General features: G+C 50.6%; 1 protein-coding gene across 1 annotated transcript in view; it reads right to left on the bottom strand.

Moving 5' to 3' along the window:
• Nucleotides 1–1397: 1397 nt before the first annotated feature.
• The window catches only part of ELK1 (ETS transcription factor ELK1), a 13894-nt gene continuing 2705 nt past the window's right edge, over nt 1398–12586 (bottom strand). The window contains exons 2-6 of the mRNA XM_017517783.2: nt 6349–6592; nt 4759–5202; nt 3610–4041; nt 2902–3003; nt 1398–2816 (exon numbers count right to left, since the gene is read on the bottom strand). Of these exons, the coding sequence (XP_017373272.1) occupies nt 2718–2816; nt 2902–3003; nt 3610–4041; nt 4759–5202; nt 6349–6558 (1287 nt within the window). The 5' untranslated portion in view covers nt 6559–6592 and the 3' untranslated portion in view covers nt 1398–2717. The remainder of the gene's footprint in view (nt 2817–2901; nt 3004–3609; nt 4042–4758; nt 5203–6348; nt 6593–12586) is intronic.

Consider the following 12586-nt stretch of genomic DNA (forward strand, 5'->3'; position numbering starts at 1 on the left):
CTAGTCTCACATTTCTTCTTAATCAGCTTCCAGCACCCCCAGTCCTCAATTTACAGCCTTTCATAAAGTCTCTTGCAAAGGGTTTTACCCATGGACACACAATCACTTTCTCAGCCACTGTCTCAGCTATCACTGTTTCAGCCTCATCATCACATCCGTCAGTCAGCTTCCGATATACTCAGTCACCATTCACCATCACCACTAGGCCCTCGATAAGTCATACACGGTCACCCATGCCATCTCAGTCGTGCACACCATCATTTTCTTCATATGGTCAGCTCATCACGGACACATGTGCCCAGCCTTGCAAGTTTCTCACACACCCTGTCGCATGGTCACTCGGCGTGTCTCATTTGCTCAGCTCTTTTGCGTGGCCCGATTCACGGTTTCTTATGAACTGTTTCACGGACCCCCCGATGCTCTGACATCACTCAGTTGTCAAGTTCCTCTCCCACAGTTGCTGACTTCGTTACTGCTACTGCAAGTCTCTCGGAAACAGTTCCTTGTCCCTCTCCCTCACACGCCCAGTAATGTGCTATCTTACACCATGTCAGTCACTCTGGCTGTCACTTTCTCTCCCACTTTCTTGAATAGACTGTGGTAGTAATGGTAAAGCGACTTGCCACTAGTCTCAGGTTCTCTCTCACACACACAGATACAGCCTGTCACACTCTCCCAGTCACAGCCATTCATTTTCTCAGTCTTTGCTAGTCTCTTGCGCGCTGCAATTCATACACACAGTTGCACCTTCCTGTATCCGTGGTGTCAGTCACTGGTTTGGTCTCACAGCCATTCTGTCTCATACGATCGAGTTCTCACTCATACAGTCTCATGGCTTTAGCTGACACGACAGCCTCAAGTCAGCAGTTTTGCACATCATCTATTTCTTAAACGGTGAGTCGCCTACAGTGAGGTTTGTCACCTATACAATCTTTGCCACAATCTCTGACACCCTCTACTGCAGTTTCATGCCCACATAGTTTCTCACATGTGGTTTTGGCCACTCAGTCCGACTTGCTCACCATCAAACAGGGACAGGGTGGCAGTCCCCATTCCTTCTCGTAAACATTATTTTGTGTATACCATCGCAGGTTCTTATATGGCACCTTGGCTACTTGTCCAGGCTCAGTGATTTTCTGAAACACAGCCACAATTTCTCACACAGATATACCATCAAAAGTCTGTGGTCACAATTTCTGTACTCTCTCACACACAATCACAGCTTTCCACACCTCTGACACACACATGGTTACAATATGCAGTCCCTACTCTCTCACACACACCATCACACCATCTCTTACAGTCAACCTCTGCCTCACACCCTCCACACACTGTCACACTTGTCACACTCAGCTAGTCCTGACAACATCTGACAAAAAGTGCCAGCAGCCTCTAGCATCACCTTGAAAAATATATATTTACAGGAACAATTCCCCATTCTCTGGGACTCTTAGAAAAAAAAAGGTCCATTTTGGGGAAGTAAAACAAACACTGGAGACGAGTGTAGCACCGTCCCCCAAATCACCAACCCCCAGGTCCCGAGGCCTGGACTGGGCCAGCACTGACAGGAGGTGAGCCCAGGAGTCTTCTGAACCCACTCTCTCCTGCTAGAATAGAGACAGGACAGGCTTTATGTCCCCCATTCCTCCCTCCCAACTCCAGGGACATTTAAAGGGTCCTTCGTACCCGCCCGCAGGAAATTGGGGGGCTGGGAGGGAGGGAACTGAAAATACACGTTTGGTATCAAAAATAAACACTTGCGGGGGGGAGGTGGCAGGAAGATTCCCCCCCAAATCCCTTCCTTCCCACCCACCCCACCAAATATAGGAAGAGATGATCCCCTCTCCCCTATTGAAAAGTCCCATTTAAAAATAGATTATACTATCAAAATGGCGGGGGAGGGGAGAGACAGGGAGACCTGGAGTACTGGCTGGAGGGGCCCCCCAGACGGGGACCACCCCCCAAAAAACCCTCCATTGGGAGGAAACAGACAGGACCCCAGGGAGTTTGGCAGACAAAGGAATGGCTTCTCAGGGGGGAGAAGAACAAAGAGACATTCCTCCCTGGCCAAAAGGTTGGTTGAAAAAGGATAAGCTGTCTGAGAGAAAGGTTGGGGAGGTGGAAATTTCTATTCCAAGGGTGTGATTCTTCCTTGGCCAAGACTCCCAACCCATTAAATGGTACAAATTCTTCCTGGACCCCTGAGTATGGCCAGGAATAATAAAAACAAAACAAACTAACTCTTCTACCCACATCCCAAAATGGAGACAGGGCTCCCTCATCTCCCCAAGGGCAGGCTGAGAAATAAAGAAAGAAAGGTCCTTCTCAAGCCAGACCCCGATTGTCTTGTCTTGGGGAAAAAAGTGGGGAGGTGGGGAGATGTCCTAACCACCCTAAAAGATTAGGTCAGGCTCCTCCCAGTGGCCTTCAAAAAATAAATAAATAAACCGCCTCTACCATTGAAGTAGGAGACGTGTAAGGGCGGCCACTGGGGGACTGACAGAAAAGAGAGAAGTTGTGGAAGCTGTGTGTGTTTTCTGTGGAAGAGTTAATGAGAGTTATTCTTGGGAGTAATTCTTCCCAAGGATCCCCACCCCACCACATTCAGAGCATGAGTCTTTCAGGTGAACTATGTTTGTCCTTGAGATGGCTGGCTGGAAAGACGTTCAGGGGCATGGATGGAGTGACCCCAGAGGGGGTGGTGATGGTGGTGGTAGTCATGGCTTCTGGGGCCCTGGGGAGAGCACCACGGGGGTCGAGAGGCCATCCACGCTGATGGAAGGGATGTGCACCTGGGCGCTGCCACTGGACGGAAACTGAAGGCAGAAAGAGGGAGAGGTCACAGATGGGGGCCATTCTTGGGTCTCTTACCCTGTCCAAAACGGGGAAAGAGGATCCTACCTGGAAGGAGAGCTTGGCTGGGCTCCGAGGCGCAATGGGACTCAGGGTGCTCCAGAAGTGAATGCTGGGAGGCAGCGAGCTGGGTGTCAGCAGCACCGGGGTCTGTGGGGAAGGGGTGGTCGGAGCTCATGAGTGGAGGGTAGATGTGGGAAGATGGAAGGGACCTGGTCCCAGCCCCACCACAGATTTCCCACTCACACTCCCAAGGGCACTCCCCCAAAGTGCACACATCTGGACGGTAACCACAGAGGCCACGCCTATGGTCTCTCAAATTCTGCAGACACCTCCTCCCCACTCCCGAGAGCCCACCCTCAGTTGCTGAGACCTTATTGGTCAAGACCACCCAGAAGACCCTATCCACATGCTGCTCTCAAACCTCTCAAGGCACCATCCCAACAGCTCAGGGTCAACTTCCAACTCATGTCCCACCCGTGAAACCCAATATGCAAATCCCAGACCAAAAATCCCGGCTCAGGTTTCTTAAGCCACACCCCAATCCAGAAATAGTCCCACAGAATGCCCCTCGGTCCCACCCACAAAAGTCCCCATCCCTCTAGCCCAGCGTCAGCCCAGTCAATCATACTCGAAGGCTCCACCCTCTTCAGGGACAACCACACTTGCCCTCCTCTGATTCCTGTCAGTCACCGCCACATGCCAATCTCATTGGTGCTGGCTGCCCGGCCGCCCCACCTCTCCGCAGGCACTCACCAATGTATGCGTAGGAAGCAGAGACGGGGTCAGCGCTGGCCCCGGCGCCTGGAGGCCGGAGCCAGTTCCCGATCCTGGAGTTCGTTCAGGTCCCGGCCCACCCAGCAGGCTCGGGCTGAGTGGAAGCTCTAGGTCCCGGGGCTTCCGGCCTTTCTGCGGCTGGGAGACCTCCGGGCTGGAAGCCACGGGGCCGCCTGCCTGCCCTGCGGTGTCCATAACAACCGCGGGCAGCCGGGCTGGCACGCCCTCCTGTGGAGGGACTTCTGGCTCTGCCTTGGTAGTTTCCGGCACAAACCCTCTCTCCCCCACAACTTCCAACTCTTCTTTGGGCCCTTCCACTTTCACTTCTGGGGGTAAAGGCCGGCCCAAACCCGGCTCCACATTCAGCTCTTCCGATTTCAGGTTTGGGGCCTCGGGCGGGGTCAGGATGACCTGGGAGAGAAGCGGGCACAGAGGGTGCGTGAGGATTGTTGCGGTAGAGACACTTTCTCCTGTGGACCATCCAGTGATTTCCCAGGGAAGGTGGCACTTGGTACTGGGGCATGACTGCCCAACAGAGCAGGTCCTCCAACAGGACCTAGGACTTTGTCAAGGAAGCAGGGCTTCCTCTGGGGCAGGTCCTCCTATGGGACAGGGGACTTGGGGTGAGACGACCTGAAGTGGGTAGGAATCTGAGGGATACCATCCTCATTCATTGAAACAGTGGTTTTAAAAAATTTACCTTCCTCCAGACCAGCAGCATCTCCCTCGTTTGGAAACAAAAATGCAAATTCTTGGGCCCCTCCCCTGCCCCACGTATTCAGAAACTCTGGGGGTGTGCCCAGCAATCTGTGGTTCAACAAGCCCTCCAGGTGATTCTGATGAGCGCTAGAGTGTGAGAACCAGTGCATTTAACAAATATATTCCGGGCACCTACATTTTCTGCAGCTACTAACTGTAGCACAGTATTCTCCCCTTTCTGTTTCTGGATTTGTGTAGCTCTCTGTCCCACCCCTCCTTCTAAGAGGATGTCTGTGTTCTTCCTTCCACCACTATCTCTTTTAACAGGACCGCTATGTCTCTTCTACCAGCCTCCCTCAACATCTGGGGATTACACATCCCTCCTCTTTACCACTTCCTCTTACTGAATTTCTATATGCCAGTCCTTACCTGCAGAGGCAAGCCGGCCTCCTCAGCCTCCAAGCAGGCCTCCAAGGGGGCTGGACTGGTGCTCCTGCTCCCCGAGGGGGGTGCTGCTGCTCCTGCAGGAGCTGCGCTGGGGAGCACCACAGCAGGCCGAGGATGAGGGGGTGGCTGCGGCTGCAGGGACTGGATGGTGAAGGTGGAATAGAGGCCGGAGCGCATGTACTCGTTCCGGCTGCTGCGTGCCAAACTGCCTGGGCCTGCCATTCCTGCACCCTTGGGAGTGCCCGGCTTTCCCGAGGCAGTGTCCCCTGGGGTGGCATGTATAGCGGCAGGGGCCACATTCGCCATGGCGGAGTTAACAGACACCTCTGGCTGGGGCAGGCAGTCCTCAGTGGAGCACCCTGCGACTTCAGGATAGGACACAAACTTGTAGACGAACTTCTGGCCGCTCACCTTGCGGATGATGTTCTAGAAAGGGAGGAGAGGAACAGAGGGCCTTAGAGGAAAGGGGTAGGCTGGAGGCAGGGTGTCGGGGAGAAGAGGGGCCGAGTGGCGTTTCTCTTCTCCTAGTGGCTTCTTTCTACTTGCCCCTCTCCGGCTTTCCTGTCTCTGTAAGTTCCCCTCCCAGCCCATTTCCTCTCCCTCTAGAATCCCCTTGTCTGTATCCCTCCCCAGTTTCTCCCCTTTCTCTCTTCTCCCCACAGCAATTTTTTTTTTTGAGCTGGAGTCTTGTTCTGTTGCCCAGGCTAGAGTGCAGTGGTGTGATCTTGGCTCACTGCAACCTCTGCCTCCCGGGTTCAAGCAATTCTCCTGCCTCAGCCTCCCGAGTAGCTGGGACTATAGGCATGTGCCACCATGCCTGGCTAATTTTTGTAATTTTAGTAGAGACAGGGTTTCACCATGTTGGCTAGGATGGTTTTGATCTCCTGGCCTAATGATCCGCTTGCCTCAGCCTCCCAAAGTGTTGGATTACAGGCATGAGCCCCCACGCCCAGCCGACAATTCTTTCTTTAAGCCCCTTCCCATCAACCCCTCTCCAAGTCTCCCCTCTGTCACTCTCCAGAGTCCATCTATCTGATTTTCCCTCCCCCACCCAGCAGGGACTTCAGTCCTATAACCTCCTCTTCACAGTGGGGCCCATGAAGGGGAATAGGTATGGGAAAGTCTTCCTCCTGGCTCCAAGAACCAGGGGTTCACAGGCCAGGCCTTGTGGGTGGTTGTCAGGACACAGTTCTGGAGACTAGCAAATGCAATAAGATAAGAAAATGAAGTAACTGATATAAATGCTGGAAGAAAGTAAATTAATGTAGATGGATGGGGTGATGAATTATTCATACAGAGGATTATTTGAAGCTAATGACACAGAAGTGAACAGGGCAAGGTCACTGCAGAGTACAGGGTGAGGAGGCCTCCTTATTAATACCACTGTGGAGGCTGAAGCTAAAGTGGTAAGAAAATGAAGTAACTAATAGCAATTAGACAAGAATATTAAAAATACTGGTATAAATATTCATAGCTATAGCAATTAAAACAAAATAAAATAAATCTCTCTCATATTTATATCTATTTATATATTTATGTCGGGGGTCCCAGCTCTGGTCTAAGAGACTGTACCTTGTCATAGTAGTACCGCAAGGCCCGGCTGAGCTTGTCGTAATTCATGTTGGTCTTGTTCTTGCGTAGCCCCCACAGCCGGGCCACCTCCTCTGCATCCACCAGCTTGAATTCACCACCATCCCGTGAAGTCCAGGAGATGATGTGGCCATTGCCTTGCTCTCTCAGCAGCTGCAGCAGAAACTGCCACAGCGTCACAGATGGGTCCATCGCTGGGGGAGTGCTCACGCCATCCCAGGGGTACCTGGAGAGCAAACAGCTGAGTTGACAGGCAGTGGACATAGGAGGGGCAGGGGTCAGCAGGGGGAAGATTCCTTTTTCTGTCATCTTTTTTCCATCTCCGTCCTCAAACCCTACCATCATTCCCTCAACATCTCCAGACTAACTTCTAGCTCCCCAGTCCAGCATGGGCTACTCCCTGTAATGGATACAACTTATGGGTACCTTAGGATGCTGTGAATGTATTTTGCATGTGGGACAAATGTCAATCTGTGAGGGCCAGAGGGCAGACTGTGGTAGGCCAAATGATGCCACCCCTGCTCCATATCCTAATCCCTGGATGTGTTATTTACACTACACAGCAGAAAGGAACTTTGCAGATGAAATTAAGGTGACTCAATTTGTAGTGAGGGGGTCTTACTACATTGCCCAGACTGTTCTGAAACTCTCAGGCTCAAGCAATCCTCTCTCCCTGGCTTCCTAAAGTGCTGGGATTAAAACTTTTAAGATAGGGAGATGATTTGAGTAAATTCAATCTAATCATATGAGCTCTGAAAAGCAGATGATGAAGAAAGGTAGCTCAGAGATGTGATGACAGAAGAGGCAGGGGAGATTCAAAATGTGAGAGGGACTCAACCTGCCATTGTTGGCTCTGAAGATGGAGGAAAGGGGCTCAGGGCCAAGGACTGTGGGCAGCCTCTTAAAGCTGGGAATGGCCACCAGCCGGCAGACAGTAAGGAAACAAGGACTTTAGTCCTACAACCTCAAGGAATTGGATTCTGCCAACAACTTGAATGAGCAGGAAACGGGTTTTCCCCTAGAGCCTACAGAAGGAACACAACTCTGCCAACACCTCGATTCCAGCCCACTGAGACCAGTGTGGGACTTCTGACTTACACAACTGTAAGATAACAAATGTGTTGTTTTAAGTGGCTAAGTTTGTGATAATTTATTACAGCAAGAATAGAAAACTAGTTCCATCCCCCTCACTCGGGCATTATCTGTATCTTCTCCCTCCCCAATCCCCCCACCCCCCGCCCCCCCCCCCCCCCCCCCCCCCCCCCCCCCCCCCCCCCCCTCTTTTTTTTTTTCAATGTCAAGTTTTCAGGTTCTTTTTTTTTTTTGCCAGACCCTTGCAAAGGCTACTCACTCAACGTGGGGCTTCCTTCTTCCGCCTAGCAGTCTTATCTACCTTTCAAGTCCCAGCTCAAAGGTCTTTTCCTTTATGAGGCCGTCCTAAAACCAAACACCTGATCTCTCTGTCCTGTTACTGTCCCTGAATGTTCTCTTTGTTTTGTTTGGTTTTTGTTTTTTTTGGGATGGAGTCTCTGTCGCCCAGACTGGAGTGCAGTGCAGTGGCACAATCTTGACTCCCTGCAACCTCTGCCTCCCAGGTTCAAGCGATTCTCATGCCTCAGCCTCCTGCACAGCTGGGATTACAGGTACTCACCACCATGCCTGCCTAACTTTTGTATTTTTAGTAGAGATGGGGTTTCACTACGTTGGCCAGGCTGGTCTTGAACTCCTGACCTCAAGAGATCCACCCACCTCCCACCTCGGCCTCCCAAAGTGCTGGGATTACAGGCACGAGCCACCGTGCTCGGCTCTGAATGTTCTCTTTCTTGATGACAGTAATAATTAACATCTATGGAGAGCTTAATATACATCAGGCACTGTTCTAAGCTGAGAGGCAACGTGGCCTGCTGGACAACTGCCCAGGCACTAGGGCCAGACTTCCAGTGTTTGAATCCTGGTTCTGCCACTTATTAGCTGCGTGACCCTGGGCATATTCTTTTTCATTTTTTAGAGATGGGGGTCTCACTACATTGCCCAGACTGTTCTGAAACTCTCAGGCTCAAGCAATCCTCTCTCCCTGGCTTCCTAAAGTGCTGGGATTACAGGCATGAGGCACCATGCTTGGCCGATAATCTTTAACCTCTTTGTACCTCAATTTTCTCATCTGTAAAATGGGGATAATGATATGCCCATTGGTAAAATGGGATAACAATAATACGTAGTTCATAGGGATATTGTATGTATGAAATATCATATGCCTGAGGTGTATGATAAACTCTAAATATTAGTTGCTGATTTTGTTCACAGTCCCTTATCTGCTATTCCAAAATCCAAAAATGCTCTAAAAACAGAAAGCTGCTTTTAACTCTTTTGGCAGCAAAACCTGATTTAAAATGAAACAAGGCCCTTTCTGGTCTTTATTGATTCTCACTTAGTATGAGTGTTCATACATTTTGCTGCAGAAATATGAACACAGCCGATCACAGAGCTTACTAAGAGGTGTTATGTAACATCGTATATGCATCATGTCACCTTTCAGAATTCTGAAGAAATCGAAATTCGGAAAGACAGCTGGCCCCAGGGGTTTTGGATAAGGGCATGTACACCTGTACTGTTATTTTTTATGGGCACTGACTCATTTATCCCTCATCACGCCTCTAAGAAGTAGGTAGTCTTACTGTCATTAATTTCTAAATGAGGCAGCAGACGCACAGATATCTATGTACCTTCTACAGGCCACACAGCTGTAAGTGGCAGAGCCGGCTCCTGGAGCCAGGCGGTCAGGTTCTAGCTGGCTAAGTGTTTCACCATTAGGCTAAATGGCCCTCATACCAACAGCTCCCTCCCCACATGTCCCTCAAAGAACAGGACCCTCCCTGTCACCCTGTTACTGCTTTCTTTCCTGAGAGCAAACTGGAAAAAAACATGAGCTTCCTGTTCAATTACACAAGTCACAAAGCCGTGAAGTGTCCGATTAGAGTCCGGTCACCAGAGACCTCACTGAATTTGGTTTGCAGGCAGGCTTGTTTCAAGAAGCCTGAAGAGTTCAGAGTGACTCCTGGTGGTGAGGACAGGCAATTTTACCAGTTCCTCTTCCAGCTGCAACAGAACCTATCAGCTAAGTGAAAGGTGACGGTGGGCCTCCAGCCTCAACAGCACGCAGGGCTCTGTATTTTGTCACCTCTCCCACTTGACCCCTCATAAGAGTTCTAGTAATCTGCCTTGCTCAGATGTGTTTACTTCTTTCCATCACCTTCACTTATCAAGCATTTGGTGAGTGCCTACTGTGGGCCAGGTGCTGCAGATACAGCCGAGAACAAAACAGACGACAATCCCTGCTCCACAGGAGCTCACATCTTAGCGGGGAAGACAGACGAGAAACAAGTCAAACACGTACAAGAGTGCGTCAGATGGTGGTAAGGGCTTTGGCAAAAAAAATCGAGCAGAGGAGAGCTGTTACTTTCACATGGAGACTCAGGACAGAGTAGTCACCAAGGAGAGGACAACTGGGCAGAGACCTAAAGGAGGTGAAGGAACTGGGCTTGAGAGTATCTGAGACCAGTGAGCTAGGCGGAAGCGGTACCTGGCGTGAAGGGCCTGAGGCTGGAGAGTACCTGGCAGGTGACATGGGGAGAAGGGGCCAGCATGGGTTAGAGGGACAGCAGGGAGGCAGCAGGAGATGAGAACAGAGCAACGGGGGCCAGAGTGAGCCAGGCTTTTTCGGGCAGTATCAGGACTCTATGTGAGACAGGAGCCACGAGAGGTTTGAACAGAGGGGTGACAGACTGTGACTAGGATTTTAAAAGGATCCCCCTGGCGGTCGTGAGGAGAACAGTGAGGGCTGAAGAGGCCACTGCAGTAGACAATGGTGGTAGCAGTGGGACTGGCGAGACGTGGCTGGGTTCTGGAGAAAGTCTGAACACAGAATAGACTTGGTGACAGATAGCATGCCTGGGGGAGGTGAGAGAAGGGTCCACAGTGAGTCTAGGTTTGTGCCTAGTCACCCACAAGGACAGCATTGTGGACAGCTGAAATGGGAGCCTTGCAGGAGAGTAAGTTTTTAGGGGGATCATGCCAGTTTTGGAGATGGTCAGTTTCAGAGGCCTGTCAGACACCTGTGGGTATGCTATGCATACATTTTAATAATTTAAACATGTAAGCCAGGCATACGATCCTTACCATGTGCTGCACACTGTTGGAATCATTTAACTCCTTGAATCCTCAAACCACCGTTAAAGGGTGGGGATTAGCATTTCCCCCATATTCCACATGAGGCAGTGGAGGTACATAGAAGTAACCTGCCCAAAGTCACACAGCTGGAAGTCGGCAGAGCCGGAATTCAAAACCTAAGTGGTTTGGCTATAGCGAGCAATCCTAGCCACCTGACACCACCAGTTCTCTATGAAGAGAAACAGAGAAGGGCAAGATCCTAGAGGGTGACAGGAATGCTGTTTTACACAGGGTGTGCAAGGAGTTCTTCCCCAAGGAGGCGACAGCTGGCCTGAAGGACAGGAGGTAGCAAGCCAGACCGACCTCTGTGGGAGAGGGCCTCCAGGTGGAGTGAATGGCATGTATAGAGGCTCTGAGGCAGCCACCCTAAATTATCTACCGTTCCCAAGACAGTTCCAACCTCTGAGAGTAAGCACGGGCTGTTCTCCCTGCAGGGAGAGCCCTTCCCTCACTTGATGGCCTCAATTACACAATCATCACATCACGTTCCAGGAGGAATCCATTCTTCCTCTGCGTGATCCAAGGTGCCAAATGACCTGTCTGCCCTTGCAAATCTGTTCTTCTTTCCGGGTCTTAAGCCTTATGTTCCTCTGCCCCTGTTCTGGCTGTGTGACCTTGAGCAAGTTACTCAGCCTCTCTGTGCCTGTTTCCTCATCTGTAAAATAGGAATATTTTACTTTCAAAGTGAAATATTCTCAAGAGTACACCTACCCTCCAAGGCTTCTGTGAGGATGAAATGTGTTAATTCTATAAAAGACTTAGGAAAGTGCCTCTCGTGTTTGGTAGACACTCCACAGATATTAGCTCTTAGCTAGCGTGTCATCCTTCTCCCCCATCTCTGCAATCCTATCCTATGGGTCACCTTGGCCTGCACTATCTGCCTCCCAACACCTGTGTGACCTCACCTTCTACCCCTCCCCACACTCTGCCCCAGCCACACTGGCCGCCCTGATGTTCCTTGAACATGGCAGGCACCATCCCACCTCGGCCTCTGCACTGGCATTTCCTTCTGCCCGGTATGCTCTTCCCCTAGACATTATGGCTCTCTCCCTCTCTACCTTGAGGCTCTAATTCAAAAGTCACCTTCCAAGTGTGGCCTGCCCTGTGCCTAAGATTTTAACCACCCTCACTACTCGATTCCCACCTGCCCTATTTCATTCTTTCCTCTCAGCATTTGTCTATTACACTAATTTTACTGATTTATTTTGTTCATATAGTCTGTCTCTCCAACTTTCTTTCTTTTTTTGAGTCTGTTGCCAGGGCTGGAGTGCAATGGTGCAATCTCGGCTCACTGCAACCTCCGCCTCCCGGGTTCAAGTAATTTTCCTACCTCTGCCTCCCAAGCAACTGGGATTACAGACTCATGCTGCCACACCCAGCTAATTTTTTTGTGTGTTGGTAGAGATGGGGTTTCACCGTGTTGCCCAGGCTGGTCTGGAACTCCTGAGCTCAGGCAATCACCCGCCTTGGCCTCCCAAAGTGCTAAGATTACAGGCATGAGCCACTGTGCCCAGCCTCCCCAACTTTTAATAAATGTCAGCTCCACAAGCACAGATATTTCTGCCTGTTTCGTTCCTTGCCATATTCCAGCACCTAGAAGAGCGCCTGGTACTCACAAGGGGCTCAGTAAAGGTTGGCTGCAGGAACAGCCCCAACCAACTAGCCTTCGTATCCCTTCTTCCCCATCTGGACCCTATGCTGGTGTCTGAAATGATCCTTTTCTCATTTATTCATGGGATAAATTCTTATTGAACATCTGCTGTTTACCTGGTACATCTTCAGGTGCTGGAGACGTTGCAGTGAATGAGCAGACAAAAACTGAGTCCTCATGGGACTCACATTCTAATGCGGAGAGACAGACACAAACAAGAAACCCACACAGTGTGTCACAGTGATAAAGAGACAAAGCAGGGACCTGGCTTGAGCCCTGCTGGGTATGCAGCTTCAGATGGTCAGGGAGGGGTTGATTTTTTTTTTTGTTTTTGCAAGTAGC

This window comes from Cebus imitator, unplaced genomic scaffold (genome assembly GCF_001604975.1).
Source record: "Cebus imitator isolate Cc_AM_T3 unplaced genomic scaffold, Cebus_imitator-1.0 Scaffold647, whole genome shotgun sequence".
In the NCBI taxonomy this organism is placed as follows: domain Eukaryota; kingdom Metazoa; phylum Chordata; class Mammalia; order Primates; family Cebidae; genus Cebus; species Cebus imitator.